Source organism: Diceros bicornis, chromosome 10 (genome assembly GCF_020826845.1).
Source record: "Diceros bicornis minor isolate mBicDic1 chromosome 10, mDicBic1.mat.cur, whole genome shotgun sequence".
Lineage (NCBI taxonomy): Eukaryota > Metazoa > Chordata > Mammalia > Perissodactyla > Rhinocerotidae > Diceros > Diceros bicornis.
In genome coordinates, this window is record NC_080749.1 from 53,208,676 (window position 1) to 53,228,400 (window position 19,725).

The 19,725-nt window shown below is 35.6% G+C and overlaps 1 protein-coding gene across 3 annotated transcripts in view; it reads left to right on the plus strand.

The window, feature by feature from the left end:
• The window catches only part of HAT1 (histone acetyltransferase 1), a 67,211-nt gene that overhangs the window by 23,948 nt on the left and 23,538 nt on the right, over positions 1 to 19,725 (plus strand). For 2 of the 3 annotated variants that reach the window (XM_058549248.1, XM_058549249.1), the window contains exons 4-8: positions 3,458 to 3,578; positions 12,773 to 12,952; positions 13,226 to 13,347; positions 13,848 to 13,952; positions 14,279 to 14,385. In XM_058549248.1, the coding sequence (XP_058405231.1) occupies positions 3,458 to 3,578; positions 12,773 to 12,952; positions 13,226 to 13,347; positions 13,848 to 13,952; positions 14,279 to 14,385 (635 nt within the window). The remainder of the gene's footprint in view (positions 1 to 3,457; positions 3,579 to 12,772; positions 12,953 to 13,225; positions 13,348 to 13,847; positions 13,953 to 14,278; positions 14,386 to 19,725) is intronic. The other variant, XM_058549250.1, reaches the window with a different exon arrangement.

A 19,725-nucleotide genomic window follows, 5' to 3' on the forward strand; every position in this document is an offset into this window, starting at 1 on the left:
TCTCATTTAATTCTCACAACAGCCTCAGCCATGGTATTATCATTTGTTATATTGTACATTGGTGGAATTGGATAATTGCCTAAGGACATATGAATGGCCAAAGTTCAGATTCAGGCAATCTGACTGCAGAGCCCATATTCATAACTACTACTTTTTTCTTCTTACCACTTCGCTGTGCTGCTTCTAGTACAGAATACACTCCCCTAAAGTTAGAAACCTCAAGTTGTTATTCTATGGCAAGTAAATAAGCAGGAGAAATTTATTTTTTAAAGCAGCTTTAAAGATATGTCCTGGGATATTCAGTGCAGTTCTTTAATTTGCTATACCTTCATTACATTTTTAGAATGGTCAGTTACCCTTTTTTTTTTTTTTACTTTTGATTTTGAGAAAATTTTCAAATTTGCAGAACTTGCAAGAGTAGTACTCTATATGTATATCCTTTATTGAGATTCATCAAGTAACATTTAGCTATATTTGCTTTAATCATTCTCTCTTCTTATATAAATATATTGATGTGTTGTTGTTGTTGAACCATTTGAAAGTATGTTGCAGATACGTCTTGATTCCTTACTTCTAAATTCTTTAGTATGTATTTCCTAAAAACATGGACAGTAACCATAGTAAAATGATCAAAACTCAGGAAATTTAACATTGATACAATACTATTTTCTAATATACAGTCCACATTTCAGATTTTGCCAGTCGATTGCCAATAATTCTTTTATAACAGTTTTTCCCCGTTCTGGATCCAATTTAGAATCACATACTGCATTTTGTTGTCATATCTCTTTAGTCACTTTTTATCTGAAACAGTTCCTCAGCCTTTCTTTGTTTTTCATGACATTGACATTTTTATAGAGTATAGGCTAGTTTTGTAAGCCTTCGTTTTGGATTAGTTTGATTGTTTCTTCATGGTTAAATTTAAATAATGCATGTTTTTGTTGTACCATGACAGAAGTTGTGTGTCCTTTTCAGTGTGTCGTGTCAGAAAGTCCATGATGTCAGTTTGTCCCACTGTTGGTTGTTAACTTGGGTCACTTAGGTTAGAGGTGTCTGCCAGGTTTCTCCACTATCAAGTTAACATTTTTCCCTTTGTTATTTATATGTAATCTGTGAGGAGATACTCTGAGACTGAAAATATCTTTTTTCCTATCAAACTTTCACCCATTAGTTTTAAATCCATTAATGATTTTCACCTGAATTTGTGTTTTACTATGATTGTGAAATGGTGATTTTTCTAACTCTATCATAGCTTCTACATTTCGTAGTTGGCATTCTACTATAAGGAAGAGCTTCTCCCCCTTATGTATTTCTTTGTTTATATCAGAATAGACTCAAGGACTCTTTTTTAATTCAGTGTGTTATAATCCAACTCTGTTATTAATTTTGTGCTCAAATTATCTCAGATTCAGCAAGGGGCTACCCTTTCAAACTGGCTTTTGAATGAGCCCTTTTGATACATCATCATTTTGGGGGCACTTTACTTTCTCATACAGTAAGCTGTTCCAGATTCATCTTGTACTTTCTCTGCTAGTTCTGGAGTCAGCCATTTTCCCAAGGAACCCTGGTTTGTTGTAGAAGGGAAGGGTGTTTAGATATAGTTGACAGTTAAAATATTTCCCTGCATGGCTATTTTCCCTATGCATTGTTTCAACATTGTTGACATATTTATTTAATGTGTTTTTAAATTGACAGATGTCTTTTCATGGAACAAATTTCCTGAGAATTTCTCATTATTAATGTATCAGATTAGGCATTTTATGTGCTTTTAAATATTAATAATTATATTTTATTATATATTGATTCATGCCAAAATTTGAGCCTTTCATATTTTAAACAGGTTTTATTTTATTATAAAAATAAAAATGTTTTCTCTTTGGATTTATATCTTTAAGGAGCTATTTATTTTATTCTCTTCCTCTTACTGCTATTTGAAATCTCTTCCTGTGGTAATATCTTAGTGGGTAGGATCTAGTTTTACAGATACTGCTTCTTAATGGCATTTTGCACATTCATTTGTCTGTTTTGCTTCATGAAAAGTGGTGTGTTTGCATACTCCTCTTCTAAAGTAGACAGGTGACAGTCACATGATGATAACACTGTATCTTATGACCCAAGCATGACATTGGTCTTAATCGTAGTATCATTGCCACTCCTTTCTACTGCATGTAACTTTCATAGTTCTGGAATGAACACTGCTAATATTTTATTTTGGTGCCCTAGACAGAAATCTGGAAATGACAATGCTTCTTTCAAGCACTCTTCTTTCAGAATTCACTTTAAAAAATAAAAACATAAAAAGCTCTATTGAGATATAATTTACCGTACAATTCATCTATTTAAAGTGTACAGGTGCCAGCCCGGTGGCACAAGCAGTTAAGTGCTCGTGCTCTGCTGCGGCGGCCCAGGGTTCGCAGGCCCAGATTCCATGCGCGCACTGACACACCGCTTGTCAAGCCATGCTGTGGCGGCATCCCATATAAAAAGTGGAGGAAGATGGGCACGGATGTTAGCTCAGGGCTGATCTTCCTCACACACACACAGAAATGTATTAAAAAGCAATTAGAAAAAGTGTACAATTTAGTGGTTTTTGTATATTCAGAGTTGCGCAGTCATCACCACAATCAATTTTAGAACATTTTTGTCACTTTAAAAAATAAAAACAAAATAAAAAGGGGGTTACGGGGGATAATCCCCATAACCCCTTAGCAATCATTCCCTTTTTCCCCTACCCTCCTTAGCCCTAAGCAATCACTCATCTACTTTCTGTCTCTATAGATTTATCTATTCTGGATATTTTAGAATTTACTTATTAGAAGACACCTTTTAAGCTGGAAAAGGGAATAGCAAGGTATAGATGGATAGCAGGGAGCAGGGTTGGAAAAATAGCAACAGCTCCATATCTGCTTTCTGAGTTCTGGGTGTGATAGATAGGTGCCATCACCACTTTCAGCAGCTCTGGATGTTGGTGATAGAAGAAAGTGGTAAATTGGAAGGATTGAGTCAAAGCTACATCTTAGCTACTTGCCTAGCCACGTACCCATTTAACACTACTTGTCTCTGATTTGAAAATGCCTTCTAGTACGAGTAATAGTAGCAGCAGCAGCAGCAACAGTAGCAGTAGTGGTAATGTCTAACATTTATTGAGTACTTGTACGATGTGCCAGTCAATGTAATAAGTGGTTTACATGTATTAACTTGTTCATTTAACCCAAACAGCATCACTGAGGTAGGTGCTATTATTCTCTCTTGTTTTATAAATGAGGAAAGCTGAGGCATATAGTTTCATTACAAATATTTGTTTCTTTTCTTTTTTATTTTTAAATAAGTATAGTGTAAAGTCTTGAAACTACCTGTGAAGTTAAACTTGTTTATATGTAGGGTTAATACTTTGTAATGACTCGGCAAAGATTCATTTTGGAGTCTTAGATTACTGCTAATTTTTTTTCCCTTTCAGCGAAACTGCTTTTGGTTACAAGGGTTTGAAGATCCTGTTATACTATATTGCCGGTAGCCTGTCAACAATGTTCCGTGTTGAATATGCATCTAAAGTTGATGAGAACTTTGACTGTGTAGAGGTAAGAACAGAAATAAGTTTATTTTTAACTCTGTTTTCCAATTGAGTATAAAACAGGTTTTAAAATCTGAAGGTTTGAGGGAAGAGAGAATCTGTTATGTAGTAGCTTTAAAACCACATATACAAGTTTAGTTATGGAGATGATTGCCTGCCTGTCATTTCAGGTAACTCTGTGATCATAATCCTTAGCCTGATCTGTTTCCTAAGTGGACCTTCTCTATAAGAACCTTCACTTTTTTTTTTTTCCTTTGGTGAGGAAGATTAGCCCTGAGCTAACATCTGTTGCCAGTCCTCCTCTTTTTGCTGAGGAAGATTGGCCCTGGGCTAACATCCGTGCCCATCTTCCTTTACTTTATATGTGGGACGCCTGCCACAGCATGGCTTGATAAGCAGTGAGTAGGTCTGCGCCAGGGATCTGAACCTGCGAACCCCAGGCTGCTGAAGCGGAACATGTGAAGTTAACCACTAGGCCACTGGGCCGGCCCCAGAACCTTCACTTTTATGATCAGAGTTGTATTTTATTTACCAAGTTTTGTTTTTTATTAGGGACATCAAACTTCTTCTCCCAGAAGTTAAATAAGATGGAGGGAAATAGCTAAATGTGCTACTTTTACTTCATGTAGAATTGGCCTGTTTAAATTTCTCTTGCAGCATTTCTAATCCCACAAATTTTGCTAGTATATTCCTTTATGAATGTGGATGATTAAGCTGATTACACTATAAAACTATTGGAAACAAATGAACAAAAAGAGGGTGAAGGCAAAGAGAGGCACTGAAGAGTATGCATCTGTGGTAGGCTAAATTATGGCCCCCCAAAAGTCAGTATGACTACGGAGGCAGAGTGATGTGGGCACAAGCCAAGGAATGCTGCTAGCAACCAGAAATTGGAAGAGGCAAGAGACAGATTCTCCTCTAGAGCCTCTGGAGGGAGTATGGCCCTGTTGACACCTTGATTTCAGCTCAGTGATGTTGATTTTAGACTTTGCCTCTAGACTATGAGGGAATAAGTATCTGTTGTTTTAAGCCTCCAAGTCTGTGGTAATTTGTTACAGCAGCCACAGGAAACTAATGCAGATTTTCATATCAGGAAGCGGGATGCTACTGCAACAAAGAACTAAAACTGTAGAATTATCTTTGGAAATGGGTAGAGGAGATGGGAAGAATTTTGAGGCACATGATGGAAAAAGCATAGATTGCTTTGAACAGACTGTTGGTAGAAATATGGACGTTAAAGGCACTGCTGTAAGGGCTCAGGACGAAGTTAGGAGCATGGGAGAGAAAGTCTTTATCGTCTTAGGGAACACATATATTGCCATAAACAGAATGTTGGTAGAAATAGGAATGTTAAAGGTGCCTCTGGAGAGGGCTCTGAAGGAAATGAGGAAGATATTGGAAACTGGAGGAAAGGAGATCTTTGTTATATAGTGCTAGAAGGCCTAGCTGAATTGTGTCCTGCACTTAGGTGGAAAGGAAAACTTTCCACCTAAGCAATGAACTTGGATCTTTAGCTGAGATTTCCAAGCCAAGTATTGAAGCTGTGGCCTGGTTTCTTGCTGCTTATAGTAAAATGTGAGAGGAAAGAGATAAATTGAGGGAAGAACTGTTAAGCAAAAAAGATCCAGGATCTGATAATTTGGGAGATACTCAGCCTATCCAGATTGCAGAAGACACTAAAATTACGAGATTCATTGTCAGAAAAGTATGCTCTGGAGAGAAACCCAAGAGTGTGGCTGGATAACCATTTGCTGTTGCTGAAGAGGTTAGGCATATGACTCATAGATCTCTTCAGTAATCTCAGCAAAAGCCAGGAATAGAGACTAAATAGAGTGCAGGGAAGACCCATGGAGGACCATTTTGTCTAATGGTGTGAATCCTCATGGCATACACAGGTGACCCACAAGGGTTTTGAGAATGTTATATCCGCAGAAGCACTGCCAGTTTGGATTGATAGGATGAGAGAAGCCTGATGATAGGATGAGAGAAGCCTGATGAACTTCCAAAATTCTGTAGGCAGGAAACAAGTGGTTAACACTACTCAGCTGCAAACATGTACTACCTTTCAAGAATAAGGAAGAATGACTCTGAGGGTAGAGTTTTGGGCCCAGAATGTAGAGCCACAGGCCACAGTATTTCCAGGCCTTGAAACCTAAGAATTTGACCTGCTAGATTTTGAAATTACTTGGTACCAGTAACTACTTTCTTCCTACCATTTTCTCGCTTTTGGAATGTGAAAGTCTATAACTTTTATCCCATGCCTGTCGTACCATTGTATTTTAGAAGCAATAACTTGTTTTCTAGTTTCACAAGAGGAGAGGAATTTTGCCCCATGATAAATACTTCGAGTTTCACTCATACCTGATTTAGACAACTTAGATGATGAGATTTTGGACTTGAGTTGCTGCTGGAGTGGTTGAAACTTTTGAGGATGTTGGAATGGGGTGAATCTATTTTGGATGTTTGGGATGGACATGAATCTTTGAGGGACCTTAAGAAAATTACATATCTTAGACTTGTTCTGTTTCTGTGCATTCCTTTTTAGAGGCATTGAAACTTTTCATCGAGAATTATTTCACAGAGTTGATTTTTCAAAAATTAAATACCATTTTTGTCACTGAATCACATTTATAAATTGAAAATTGGAAACTGTATTTTTGTAGTAAAATCTCTTGTCCTTTGGACTTATGGATCCAGTAAGTTTTATCAAATCAGTCGTATTATTGATAATACTGTGCTATACACAGCTAGCCAGAGAATTAAAATGTGGAAAATGAAGATCTTAGGTATTACTACAGATTGGATCATAACTTTCTTCTGTAGAAGAAGCAGTTCTTAAAGCATTAACAATGAAGCCAGCTTTTTTAAGGCTTTAAACTGACTTTAAACTTCTGACTTAAATCTTTTGCCAACTTTATGCCCCATCCTTTTTTTGTTAAAACCTCCTCTCATTACTTGGACTGGTTGATTTGGCCCTTTTTTTATTTAATTTTTTTGGTTTTGTTTTATTGTAAAGGACTCACCCAAAGTCACCCAACTAGTAAATAATCAAGATTGTACTAGAAGATAGTCACTTAGCAGTAGTATGCATAATATATGACAATATCCTATTAAAAGATGTCAGGACTGTTTATGACCTGTTCTAAATGGGCCCAGGCTCTTGTGCTTATTAGTTATTTCTTTTTTTTACAATGTATATTTTATTTATGTTTTCCTGCTCCCATACTTTTAGCTCTCAATTTACTGCTAGTGTGAGGGGCTTCCCTCTTGCAAAAAATCCCCTTATGGGTAAAAATACCATATTGGTAAGCTTAATGGCATCATAGTGTGAATTGTATATAGCATGAAAGAGTTCAGAAATAGGCTCTTATATGCTTTATTCGACTTCAGTGTCAGAAATATTTTGAGCACTTACTTTTTTTGTTGCCACTTCCTAGCCCTGTTCAAGATGGCTAAGCTTGTCAGATAAATAATATGTAACTGCACTTAATATTTGTTTTATTCAGTGGTTTGTGTCCCTTGGAAATTTTTGAAATTTTATAGACATAAAGTGATTCTGAGTAATACTGTAGTTGTGTAGTTGATGTTTGAAAAGATTTAGTCTTAGATAAACTAGCATTTAACAGACTTATTAAAATGGAGTTTTTACATAATCAAATATTTCTTATTAGATTGTTAAATTCTCAAGCCCTGGTAGATACTCTTATTAAAAATGCAGGTGGTATATTTCCTTGTGTTCTATAAAATTCACTGTTGTTTTAGAGTTTTGGTATTTTTGTTTTTTTTTTTAAGTTCCAGCTGATAGTGCTAAATTGATTTCTTCCAAAGGAATTATTGACTTAGTTATTGATAAATCTTTCAAATACTGTGTGCAGTGAAAATAGGTATGTATTTGCATTGACTTCTAATAGTTCCATTCTTAAAAACCAGGTTTTTCCATTTAGAAGTACTGTGTTAGGCATAAGGAATCAATCTTTTTTTTTTTTTTTTTTTAATTTTTTTCCCTCCCAAAGCCCCACTAGATAGTTGCATGTCATAGTTGCACATCCTTCTAGCTGTATGTGGGACACAGCCTCAGCATGGCCGGACAAGCGGTGCGTCGGTGCGCGTCCAGGATCCAAACCCGGGCCGCCAGTAGCGGAGCGCGCGCACTTAACCGCTAGGCCCCGGGGCCGGCCCAGGAATCAATCTTTTATAATATCTTTTGCTAAGATTATTTTTTGCTTCATGGTCGAAGATCATTTATTTAAATTACACGTTCAAGCAAAGACTTTTTTCCCCCTTATAAAAAAAGAGTGGGTAGTGGATGTTGGGGGAATGGGCCTGCTGCTTCTCTCTTGGTTTACAGTGAGAATGTTCATTCCACAGTGCCTTCTGTGTTCTTGATGCAGGGATATAGTGGCAAACAAAACAAAGCCACTGCTCTCATGGAGCTTACATTCTAGCCGAGAGGAACAGTCAGTAACCAAGTAGTAAATAAACAAATTAAATTCAGAAGGTGTTATGAAGAAACATTTTGTTGGTTTCTGAATGAAGAGGAGCCAGCCATGTAATAATCTGAGGGAAGAGCTTAGTAAGCAAAGGGACCAGCATATGCAAAGGTCCTGAGATGAAAACATTCTTGGCATTTTTGTAGTCCAGAAAAATCCCTGTCATTAAATCATTGTGGTGATGGAGAGAAGAGTAGGAGATGGTTGAAGAGGTTGGCAGAACTAGATCATGTAGGGTAAGAATTATGATGATATGGTTTATATTTTTAAAAGATGATTCTGGCTGCTATGCAGAGAACACACTATAGGGGGCAGGAGTGAAAGAAGGGAGACCAGACCATTGCATTGTGATAGGCAGTACTGCATTTAGTTGTCTGAGGATATATTTTGGAGGTAGAGCCAGTAGTATTTGCTGTTGAATTAAACGTGATGAATGAGGGAAAGGGAACGAGGAGGATCCCATTGCTTAACCAATAGTGGTACTATTAACTGAGATAGGGAAGATTGGAGAAGTAGATTTAAGTGGAAAAAATCAAGACTTTTTGTTTAGGTGCATTAGGTTTGAGACTATTCTATAATTTATCATATTTGAGTCTTTGCAGACTAAACTATGTAGCATTATTTTTGCATATGAAAACTATACCCTTTTAGATCGTCAGAAGCCACAGCAAATCTGCTTCGAAGTTAATTTGCTTATTAGAATTTTGCCATTACATTAATCTTTCATCATCCATTCCTTTTCTTTTCCAAGCTGAGTTCTCCATTTGCACCTAAAATTTTTTAGTCACAACTAAGATGCCTGTAAAACATCTCCACTAGCCATCATCTTTAAAGGCAAAATAGTCAGTCAGAATTTTACAATACAGTAAACTTGATTATTCAGACATTTATGGTTTGTTCATCTTCTGGTTCCCTGATCTTTGGTTTTATCAATACCTCCTGTCCTATCTTGAGGTAATTTCATTGCTTTTTAGTGAAAGGGGGTGTAACTAAGATTGTTCGGTTTTGCTAATTGCTAGCATTTCTGGGAAGAGTTTGATAGAGGAAGTTGAAACACATGGGTAAAGTTTGTATTATCTGAATTTCAATCATCTATTTTGTCCTTATCTCCCATTAATATGGATTAAATTTGAGAATAGATGAGAGCAGATTTAAAGATTTTTCTGGATAGAAAAATCTTGTGCACTTATAAAAATTTAATCTTGAGGAAATTAAAAAAATAATCTTTGGTATACTAATAATATTTCACTATACTCTTTTTTTGATAATTGTGACTGTTCTTAATGAGTAATGCTTTTTATGAACTATAAAAAGTTTTAAAATTATATATGGAGATTTTGGTCTTAGAATTTTGTGAGTTCAAGTAGTAAAACACTAATGCAGTATAAACAAACATATTATGACCTTTGTTTTTTCATTAGTGAAAGAGATTATGCTGTTAATTTCTGTAACAATACTCAAATTTCTACATTGTCAGAGAATGTAAGATTGAGCAAATTAAGTAGATATGAACATTTTTTTTGCTTGTTTTTGTAGCATATCTTACGTATACTTAGAATTAGAGTTAATGTTAAGTCTCTGCCACTTTAGCCAAGTAAAAGACAGCATGTACCACCTACTTAACATGGCTTTAAAATTGCTGTTTCAAAAATAACTCACCATAGACAAATTTAGACAAATGGTGCTGTTTAGGATAAGACATTAAAGAGATAATTTGGTTTTCAAATGTGTATAAATACAAATACAAATGTAAAGATATTTGTATTATAGCAGACTACCAGTTATTCTCAGACACGTTGCTTTATACACTGATGAGGAAAAGCAAAACTTGTTTCATGGGTACATCTTATGTGTAACACAGTGTAGAACATTGAAAGTTGAAATGACCATAGTGAGAGTATACAATCTAAAACATTTCATCATGACTTACCTAACTTAAGACCTAAATAGAATAGTTACTTTTATACTTTCCTTTTTTAAAAAGATACTGCTAAATGTTCAGAAAACACTTGTAAGGAATATCTTTATTAATTAAATATATTATGTTGTGTTTTGGATTCTGTACCTATTCAGCTTAATTTCTTATCCTTTCTTTATATTTTTATATAATTTTAATTGAAGTTTAGAATGATATTCTTAAAGATAGGGAATTATTCAGTGATGTTCAGAAATAGAATCTAAACTTTTAGCCACAAGCATTGGAACTAAAAGGTTTCAGTTAATCTTTAATTCTACATTCAATTAAAAATGATTAGATGGGGTTTTTCTCTAGTGGTGATTTTATTATCTGGCCAGTAATCCAATATGAAAAATGAATATTTAACTGAACTAAAATATATTTATTCTTTTAGAAAATAATACAGATTTCTAAGACATGTGGTTATAGGACTTTTTTCCTTAAAGAAGAATCCATTTAATAGAGAAATGCAGACATTTTTCCTTCAGTGAAGCAAAGGTCTGAATTCTAGGTTTGAAGAGCTGTTTGGTTTTATGCTATGTATTTTTTATGTAATATATCAGATACACATTTTCTGTAACCTATATTATATAACAGATTCCTTGTTTTTAAACTTAGCCTTTTATTCCCATGCGAAAGTTCTTAAAGTAATGTGTAAACTTGCCCAGAGCAAGATATTTATTTGAAGATATTTATTACAATAAAGAGGTATCCTTTGAAGGCTGAAAGTTAAGCATTAACTCTCTTTCAACTTTGTTAAGCTCAAACCTTTGAGTTGCTCTGTCTTCCACCAGAACTGCTACTTGAACCTTAGAGTTTCTAAGAAATCTTTAAAGTACATTTGCTGCAAGATATGTGAAGTTATTTGATCATGCTTTGCAATGCCTTGTTGAGAAGACAGGGCATAGGGAAAGTTTTTAAAAGTTAAAATTATATACACTATGAATGCCTTGAAGTGTTTTCTTTTAAATTGGTAGATTATAAACCTCTTTATTTAAAAGTAGTGTTTCCTGACTTTTTTTAATCTTGAACAAAAATTATACTACTTTACACATTACTAGTTTGGATTTTAATTGCCACACAACAGACCTATTAAAACTATCCCTTATTATTATGATTTCCTCTTGTAATTACTGAAATTGTACAGATTCTATATAAAATATGCTTAAGATGGTCTCTTCACATTAGATAGCAGTTTCAAGGAAAAATATTTATCAATTGGGACTTTAAAAATAAGGAAAAATAGTCCTATCAAATGCAGTTTATTTGATCTTAAGGGTGAATGGATTGCAAGGACTGGTGTACATATTAGAAATAAGCTGTTGGGCAAAATGTTGAAGAGCTTTATATTTTAAATAATAGCTCTTTTTTTTTTTATAGCTATAAACAAGTTATATATAAATGTTGGTGGTGCCCGAGCATTGAAAATAAAACTTGTTTGTGATAAACTCCATCCTTGGTTCTCTATCCTAAAATGTAACTGAATAATAATAAAGTGCTATTCATCTGCAGGTGCATTGCTTCTACTTAGTTAAAAGATGGTTGAAAGAACAGGAATTAGTAGCATGTTGTATTAGCCTTTTGTAGTGTATTTTGTCCTAAGCATCTTAATTTCCCTGTTTTGAATGCTAAGTAGCAAGGGTCTTGGTTTAGAACTAATACCCATCATGCATGTAAACGGTATGAAAGAGCTGCTTAGTAAGTTAACACAAAGTGTTCTTGTGTCAGTCCTCGTGGAAATAGATACAATACAAACATTACAGCTGAACTCACGGCAAACTCCATTAAGTAAAAACCTGGCCTCATTGTTCAGAAAGAAGTTTGAATAGAATGCAAGCTCATTTTGTTGAATGTAATGTCAGGCTTTTAGGGACTGTATTGAGGGATAAGGTTTTGTTAAGTTGAGACCAATTCATTAAGTTTTATTGCCTGGTGAGAAGCAGTAATACTTTATTGTAAGACTTCATCAAATATTCATGGTTAAAGAGAAGTAGTAAATGTATTCAATCAAGTGATCTTTTGGGGTTTTGAAAAGGATTATGAAGTCTGCTCAGCTGATAGTTTTAACATTCATCGAGGTTGTTTAACAAGGGTAATTTTAATCTCTGAGTTTAATTTTGTTGTCCAGGCTTGTCTCTTTTTACTGTCACAAATGCAAGTCTATAAAAATTGTGTCACATTATAGAGATGAGTGGATAATACATCCATTCATATAATTTACTATTTCCTAAGTGGGTATATTTTAAAAATTATCATCTTAATTTTGAGTTTGGTGTATGAGGGAGTTATGACCTGTCTGCTTGTTCATTGTGAGGTTCCTATTCGTTTGGTCAGACTCTAGCCTCACCTCACTAATGCTGGTGATCTTTTCATGTCTTGGATAATATGGTCTCCTTGACGCACATAAAATAATAAGCAGCCTTTTATTTTGGCCAGTTCACATTGTCCTGAAGGGATATAGTCAGCATTTTCTGCATGCTGTTAGAAATTTCAATAGAATGCCTTCATTCTTGCACTTGATTTCAGGCTACCTGTCTCCTCTTTTTTATGTCTATGCTCATCTCAGATTTGTGTGGCAGTATCTCATGCACGTGAAACTCATTCTTTCCCAGTTCACTGCGTGTTTACTTCTTTAGTTTAACTATAAACTAAAGTTTTGTGATTTTTGTTCATTTCAAAGAAATTAAACATATCCAACTAAAAGTCAAATTTGTTAATAATTTTTTCTTATGTCCTTTAACCTCCATTCCTTAGGCAGATGATGTTGAGGGCAAAATTAGACAAATCATTCCACCTGGATTTTGCACAAACACGAATGATTTTCTTTCTTTGCTGGAAAAAGAAGTTGATTTCAAGCCATTTGGAACCTTACTCCACACATACTCTGTTCTCAGTCCAACAGGAGGAGAAAACTTTACCTTTCAGATATACAAGGTAAAGATAAATCTAAATGTTTCTTGGGTAAAAGTACTCCATTTGTCCAAAACTTGTATGTCTTTTGTTCAGTTATTTTCAGGGATTTATTCTCATTTTAGGAAACAAGCTTTTGTCAGCATTAAAAACAAAGATCTATTTTGTATGTGTGTCTGTGTACATATCTTAATCTGAGACTTCTAAACATTTTCCCACAGGATGGTTTTGTGTTCTGCAGACTTTCACTTACCTCTGTGATGAGTTTCACCTGACTTTTCCTGGCTTTTTCCCTAGGCTGACATGACATGTACAGGCTTTCGAGAATATCATGAAAGGCTTCAGACCTTTTTGATGTGGTTTATTGAAACTGCTAGCTTTATTGACGTGGATGATGAAAGATGGCACTACTTTCTAGTGTAAGTACAGTTCTAAAGCAACAGTAGACCTTATTACCTTCACAAAGCCAGCATTTTAATTGTGGCGGCCCAATTATTGGGACAGTATAATGATATTTTTCCCAGGAAAGAAAAACTATTGTTTATGAGGCTTGAGTTTTCCCTCATTATGCTTTGGGAGACCTTGAGAATAGAGCTGAATTAAATGCTGTTGTCCGTTAGGGCCCTGAATGTAGGCTTAAACAGTAAAATGAGCTTTGCCTGTGTTTTCTTTTACTTGCCACCTATTCATCTTTATAATAGGCAAGTGCACTGAAGTGATGTAAAGAGGTCTGATTTATCCAAGTTGCTGCACACCAATTAAGTGAATTGTACATTCAGAACATAGCAGGTGTACCCATTGGGCCCTCACAGAGTAGCTTGCTGACACTGAAAATTCAGTCAGAGAATGGAAAAGAAAATGGACACTGCATGGGAGCGCGACTGTAATTGACCTGCTTGGCTTTCTGTTTTATCTGTAGATTTGAGAAGTATAATAAGGACGGAGCTACGCTCTTTGCGACCGTAGGCTACATGACAGTCTATAATTACTATGTGTACCCAGACAAAACCCGGCCACGTGTAAGGTAATTGGCGGTGTAACACGTGCCTTGTCTTTTATTTCAGAAGAAGGAACTGCTGAAGTTTCCAATACTTGTTATAATAGTGTTGATTTGTTTAAAAAAATCACCATTATTCATTGGCTATGTACTGATTTATTTCATTGTTCCCTTTGAAACACTGTGGAAGATTAAACCAATTTTGAGTATCTCAATAATTTTTGGATTTCTTGAGGGTTGATTGAAAAAAAAAACACACAGACTTTAAAATGTTCATAATACTATAGTGATTTGCAATTTTTAAACTGGTCATGTTGTGATATTTTAATTTTAAAATAATTTCTTTACTGTAGTCAGATGCTGATATTGACTCCATTTCAAGGTCAAGGCCATGGTGCCCAACTTCTTGAAACAGTTCATAGATACTACATTGCATCTCCCTCTGTTCTTGATATTACAGGTATGTAAAATTTGATTTGTTCCTGAAAGAGCCTTTCTAAAAAATCTTTTCTTTACTGATAGATTTTGTTTTTGTCAGAAATAACTATTCTATTTTAAACAGCAGCATTCTCCTGGGGTCTTTCTGGAACTGTCTAAAGATGGCTTAAGATTACATTTTAAATCATAAGTCTTTGTGGGATTGGATTGCATCTCTAAGTATGAAGTGCTTATTCATTGAACAAATTGAAGATGATGAACTGAATATATATTGGGAAGTCTTGGTCAGGCATAAATACATTGCAAGTATAGTATCACTTATTTGTTCAGTTTATTTGGCAAACAGTTGCATTTGTCAGAGGCCATCCTCTAATTTTCATGTAGGGGCAGAATATTCTAAACCTTACTGAGGAGAAAAAACCAAGGTAGTCAGTAGTTCCTGAACAGAATACACATTTCTTAAGGTGTGTTTTATATTCCTAAAATGCACACCTTCACAACAGTATTCTATAAGGTGAAATACAGGCCTGTTTGTTTTGGAAACGTCTTTCAGTATGAATTAGCCATAGAAGTAGTATTATGAATAGGATGCTTAGGAGAAGGAAGGAGACTACTCTTCAAATGGAGAAGTCATCATTAGATGGGGTTACAGATGTTAGTAGGTAAACATGTGAACTACCAAAGAACAAAGTGGCCCAAGGAACATTTATGTTGTCATTATTTTCTTCCTCCTAAGTAATGCTGTTTCAAATCTGTTACTCATAAAGTTGCTGATTAAACTGAAAGTCACGTTTTTGTTTTCCTTGAAAAATACTGTACTAGATATTCACATCCAAGTTAGGTATTAAATTTTATTAATTCTATAAGAGTTTGAATACATTTTTGTTTTTAAAACTGTAATACTTACACTAAAATGTTAACTTGTTAAAAAAAAATGCTGTCTTGGAATTTTATTTTATCGCTTTGTTTAAAGACACCAAAAAAAAAAAAAATACTGGCTGTGGGACTAACAAGAATATAAATAGGCTAGTAGGCAGATTATGTGTTAGTTTATTCCTTTTTCATGTAATGTAATGTTTTGCTTGTCCAGGGTAAATAAAATTAAAGTTACTGCAAAACAGATTTTGAATTGATTCTGTAGATTAATAAACTGGAGGGAAAGCATGTTTTTAAAAGGGAGTTCCTTGTTTATAGAATTGAATTATCTTTTCATCTCACTTCCTTGCTACTGTTAAATGATTTGGAAACTTGGGAGATAAAGAAGTAATTACTAAAGTTAGTTTTATATCAAAAGTTATAAATTGTTTAAGTGACATCTTCACTAGCTTAGTGATTTGTAAAATTAAAGAAACATAATGCAAATGATAACACTTCTTTTTAGTTAAGCTGAAAATTGTTTAGCTTCTGTTTACTTATAGAGCTTGGACTTGGTGCTACATGAAGGGACTTTTTTGGTGATTTTAATCTGGAGACTTAAAGTTCACATAAGTAGTCTTTGTCTTCTCTAGTGGGTAATGTGCCAGCAGGGGTTGTTTCTCTGAAGCCTCTTAACCACTTTCTTCTGTCTACTGCAACCAATAAAGTCCTTGATACTTAGCACCAATTAGCAGATAAAGAATTTTATTTCTTAAATCGCAGTGAAGAGTCATCAATAATGGTAGCCATTATTCATTGCAAACTGAAGTCTCTAAAGAGAAAAGGCTAAACATGCTAAAGGACTTCTGAATTTGAAAACTGAGTATCAGGCTTTATTTTCAGCATTAACATTTCTCAGCATTATAAATTACTAAAAATGCCTTACCAGCTGTTCTCATTAAGATATTTCTCCTAGATTTCCATACCCAGTCCTTTAAAAAAAGAAAAGTACAGAATTTTCTACTCTTGAGTCATTTTAGTTGCCTATTTATTTCTCCATTATTTTGTGTATTTTTTTTTAGCTTTGAGGCTCTTTAGCAGGCTATGGATCTCCCTCTGCAATCCAGGATATTCTTTATATTGAGATGGCCTTTTGCTTACTTAACATACAGCCAGATGTAGTAATAATTAAAACTTAGCATCAATGGCCTATGTTACAGGATAGATAGGTGTTTGTGGTGTAATTGCCACCCATATTCTTTTTTCAGCACTTAATTTTAAAGTAAAATACTGGAAGACAATTCTTTATACCATCTTCCTTTTGAGGATGTCAGTATCTTAAGATATATATAGCATTTATATACATCCCAGTTGTGTGACCTTATAAATGGAATCAACGATTTGTTTCTTCCAGAATTACGAAAAGAGTTGCGCTTGGCAATAGAAATTGATCTTGGGCTAGAATATATATCAGTATTACTAATCGTCAGTAGTATGAGAGCTAATCATATCTGTTGTTTAAATGTCCCTTAATAGTACTGGAATATGTTATATAGCCTTTTAGAATATTATCTGTAAATTTTTCATATTTAGGTGATTTGTACTATCATCTCATTTCTCTTCTTTAGAGTATGATTCTTCTATCTCTAATATAGCTCATTAACATGGAGAAGTTTTTAAAAAAATCGTAGAAGAGCACTTCTATTGTTAGATAATGTATTTAACTTTGAAAAAACTCAGTTTTTGATCCTATGTATTACTATAGATTTATATTCGAGCAGATTTTATCTTTTAAATGTATCGCTTATCTTTGTAGCATGGAAACAAAGGAATTGAAGGATGTCACACATTATTGGGTATCAGCATTTTAAGTTCATTTTTAGGCTGACACTTTTAGTCAAAGTGCTTACAGATTGAGGTGACTTGGCCCCTTACATTACGCTGCAAACAAAATATTGTTAGTCTATAACAGTTTATTTAAAGCTAAATGGAAATTTCTTGAATGTTTTTTCAATTTATGTGTAAATTTCAGATAGGAATGTGGCATAAGTTTTTAGGTTTTTCTCAACTGTAGTTCTTTTTCCTATGATATGTTTTTATCTAAACTTCTGAGGGTATATAAGTTACTTAAGCTTTCAGTCTTACTAAATTTTATTTTAAATTGATATTAGCAGCACGATTCTTTTTTCTAAACCAGTTTAGAAAGAGATGGAGTTGGAAAAACTGACATTCAGTAAGCTTATGCCTTATCTATTAGTACTCAAAAAAATTTTTTAAAGAGATGTTTCCTTAAGACTTTGTCACTTAGTAGAGGTTTAATTAAAGCAAGTTTATTGAGGTATGATTTCCATTACCATAAAATTCACCCATTTTAGGGGCCGGCCTAGTGGCGTGGCAGTTAAGTTCACGTGCTCCACTTTGGTGGCCCAGGGTTCGCCAGTTTGGATCCTGGGCACGGACCTACTCACCACGCATCAAGCCATGCTAAGGTGGCATCCCACATAGAAGAGCTAGAATGACGTACAACTAGGATATACAACTATGTCCTGGGGCTTTGGGGAGGGGAAAAAAAAAGGAAAAAAAAGAAAAGAGGAAGATTGGCAACAGATGTTAGCTTAGGGCCAATCTTCCTCAAAAAAAAAATTCACCCATTTTAAGTGTACAGGTCAATGATTTTTATTTTTAGTACATATGCCTAGCTTTGCAACCATCACCACGGTCCTGTTTTAGACTATTTCTACCACTGTAAAGAGATTTCTCATGTCCTTTTGCAGTCACACCCCATCCTCACTCTCTTGCATTGAGGTCTATGATCCATTTTGAATTAATTTTTGTGTATGTTGTGAGGTTGGTTTCTAAATTCATCTTTTTACATGTGGCTATCCGCTTGTCCCAGCACCATTTGTTAAAAAGACTGTCCTTTTCCCTATTGAATTGCCTTGATATCTTTGTTGAAAATCAGTGGACCATAAATGTAAAGATTTATTTCTGAACTCTTGAATGATCTGTATGTCTGTTCTTATGCCAGTACCGTACTGTCTTGGTTAGTTTACTGTAGATTTATATTAAGTTGTATTTTTTTTAAATGATAATGTCAAGTTTAACCTGCCAAATATATAAGTTGAATTTGTGGAGCATATTTTGCCTGGGTGCTGCCAAGTGCACAGAAGTTTCTTGAGATGATCAGTGAGTATGGTTAAAAATGGGTACTGGCCCTGGCCAGGTGGGTGGGAATGGAGCGGGGAAGGTCAGAGAGGGGAGGCCTCAGTCAGAGGGCACTGGCCCAGGACAAGCCATGACCCTCAGGGACCTGGAACACAGGCTCCCAGAGGACAGTCCTCTATGAGAGCACCCAGGCAACACAGACTGGAGCTGGTTGTCGCAAACTCATCAGCAGCTGACCCTGGCACAGCCGTCCCCTAAGGTGCAATCTACCTGGCAAATGGAAACTCTCTTACCCCACCTCTCAGAGACCTGCCCCTCAACAAGGTTCTGAATTCTAAACATTCAAATGGTTACATAGGAGATGCAGTCCGAATCTTTTTGTCTTCATGATAGCAGCTGTTCCCTCCCCTGCAGTCCCCCTCGTCCGCAACCAGTGATTTATGTGGCAAGATGAGGAAAAGGAGGCCCCCAACCCCTCCTAGCTGTGAGGGGCTGCTGCAGTGTCACCAGGGCATAGGGTGGGCAAGACACGGCAGAAGTCCTGGCAGGAGGGCCCAGTTGCCTAGTATTTCCTCCTACAGGCCATTCTTACTCATTCAGGGTGAGTGACTGCATTAGTTTTCCTGACAAAGTTGCATCATCTTTTGCTTTCCTCTCCTCTTCTTTCTTCCTGGCAGCCTCCTTCCCCTTTCTGCTCTTTCCAAATGATCACCATCAGGTGAGGTCAGCCTTGGCCTGCTCTGTGTTTCCAGCTAAATGTATTTTCATGAAATGCTCTTTTGCTTTCTCTTCTCAGTGTCTTCTTGTTTCTCCTTAAAAGCTCCTTAGGCCTGCCCAGATCTGGTTGTGAGACTTTTCTGATTGTCCTTGCCACCCAGTTGGGGTTCTTGATGTTGATGAGCCCTTCTACACCTTTGCAGGTGTCATCTTCATCCTCACACTCTTCTGAGGCTGGAGATCTCGTCTCCGTTTTGGAGTCACCTGCAGCCCCATTTCCACCCTCTTTCCTCGCTCCTCTTCTTCCCTGGCCTTCTGCTTTTCAGCTTGGAGCTGTGCATCAGTCTCCTTGGAGCTCATGGACTGCCTAGCCCAGCGTTTGTGGTCTTCCTTTCTCCCTCTGTAGGCATCACGGCTCCAGTGGCAGCAGCGTCTTGAGCTTTACACTGAGTTTTGAAATCAGGAAGTGCAAGTCCTCCAACCATGTTCTTTTTCAAAATTGTGTTGGGTTTATAGGATCCCTTGTATTTTCATAAAAATTTCTATTTCTGTTTTATACTTCATTGATTTCCACTTTTTTTTATTATTTTCTTGCTTCTTATTGCTTTGGGTTTAATTTGCTCTT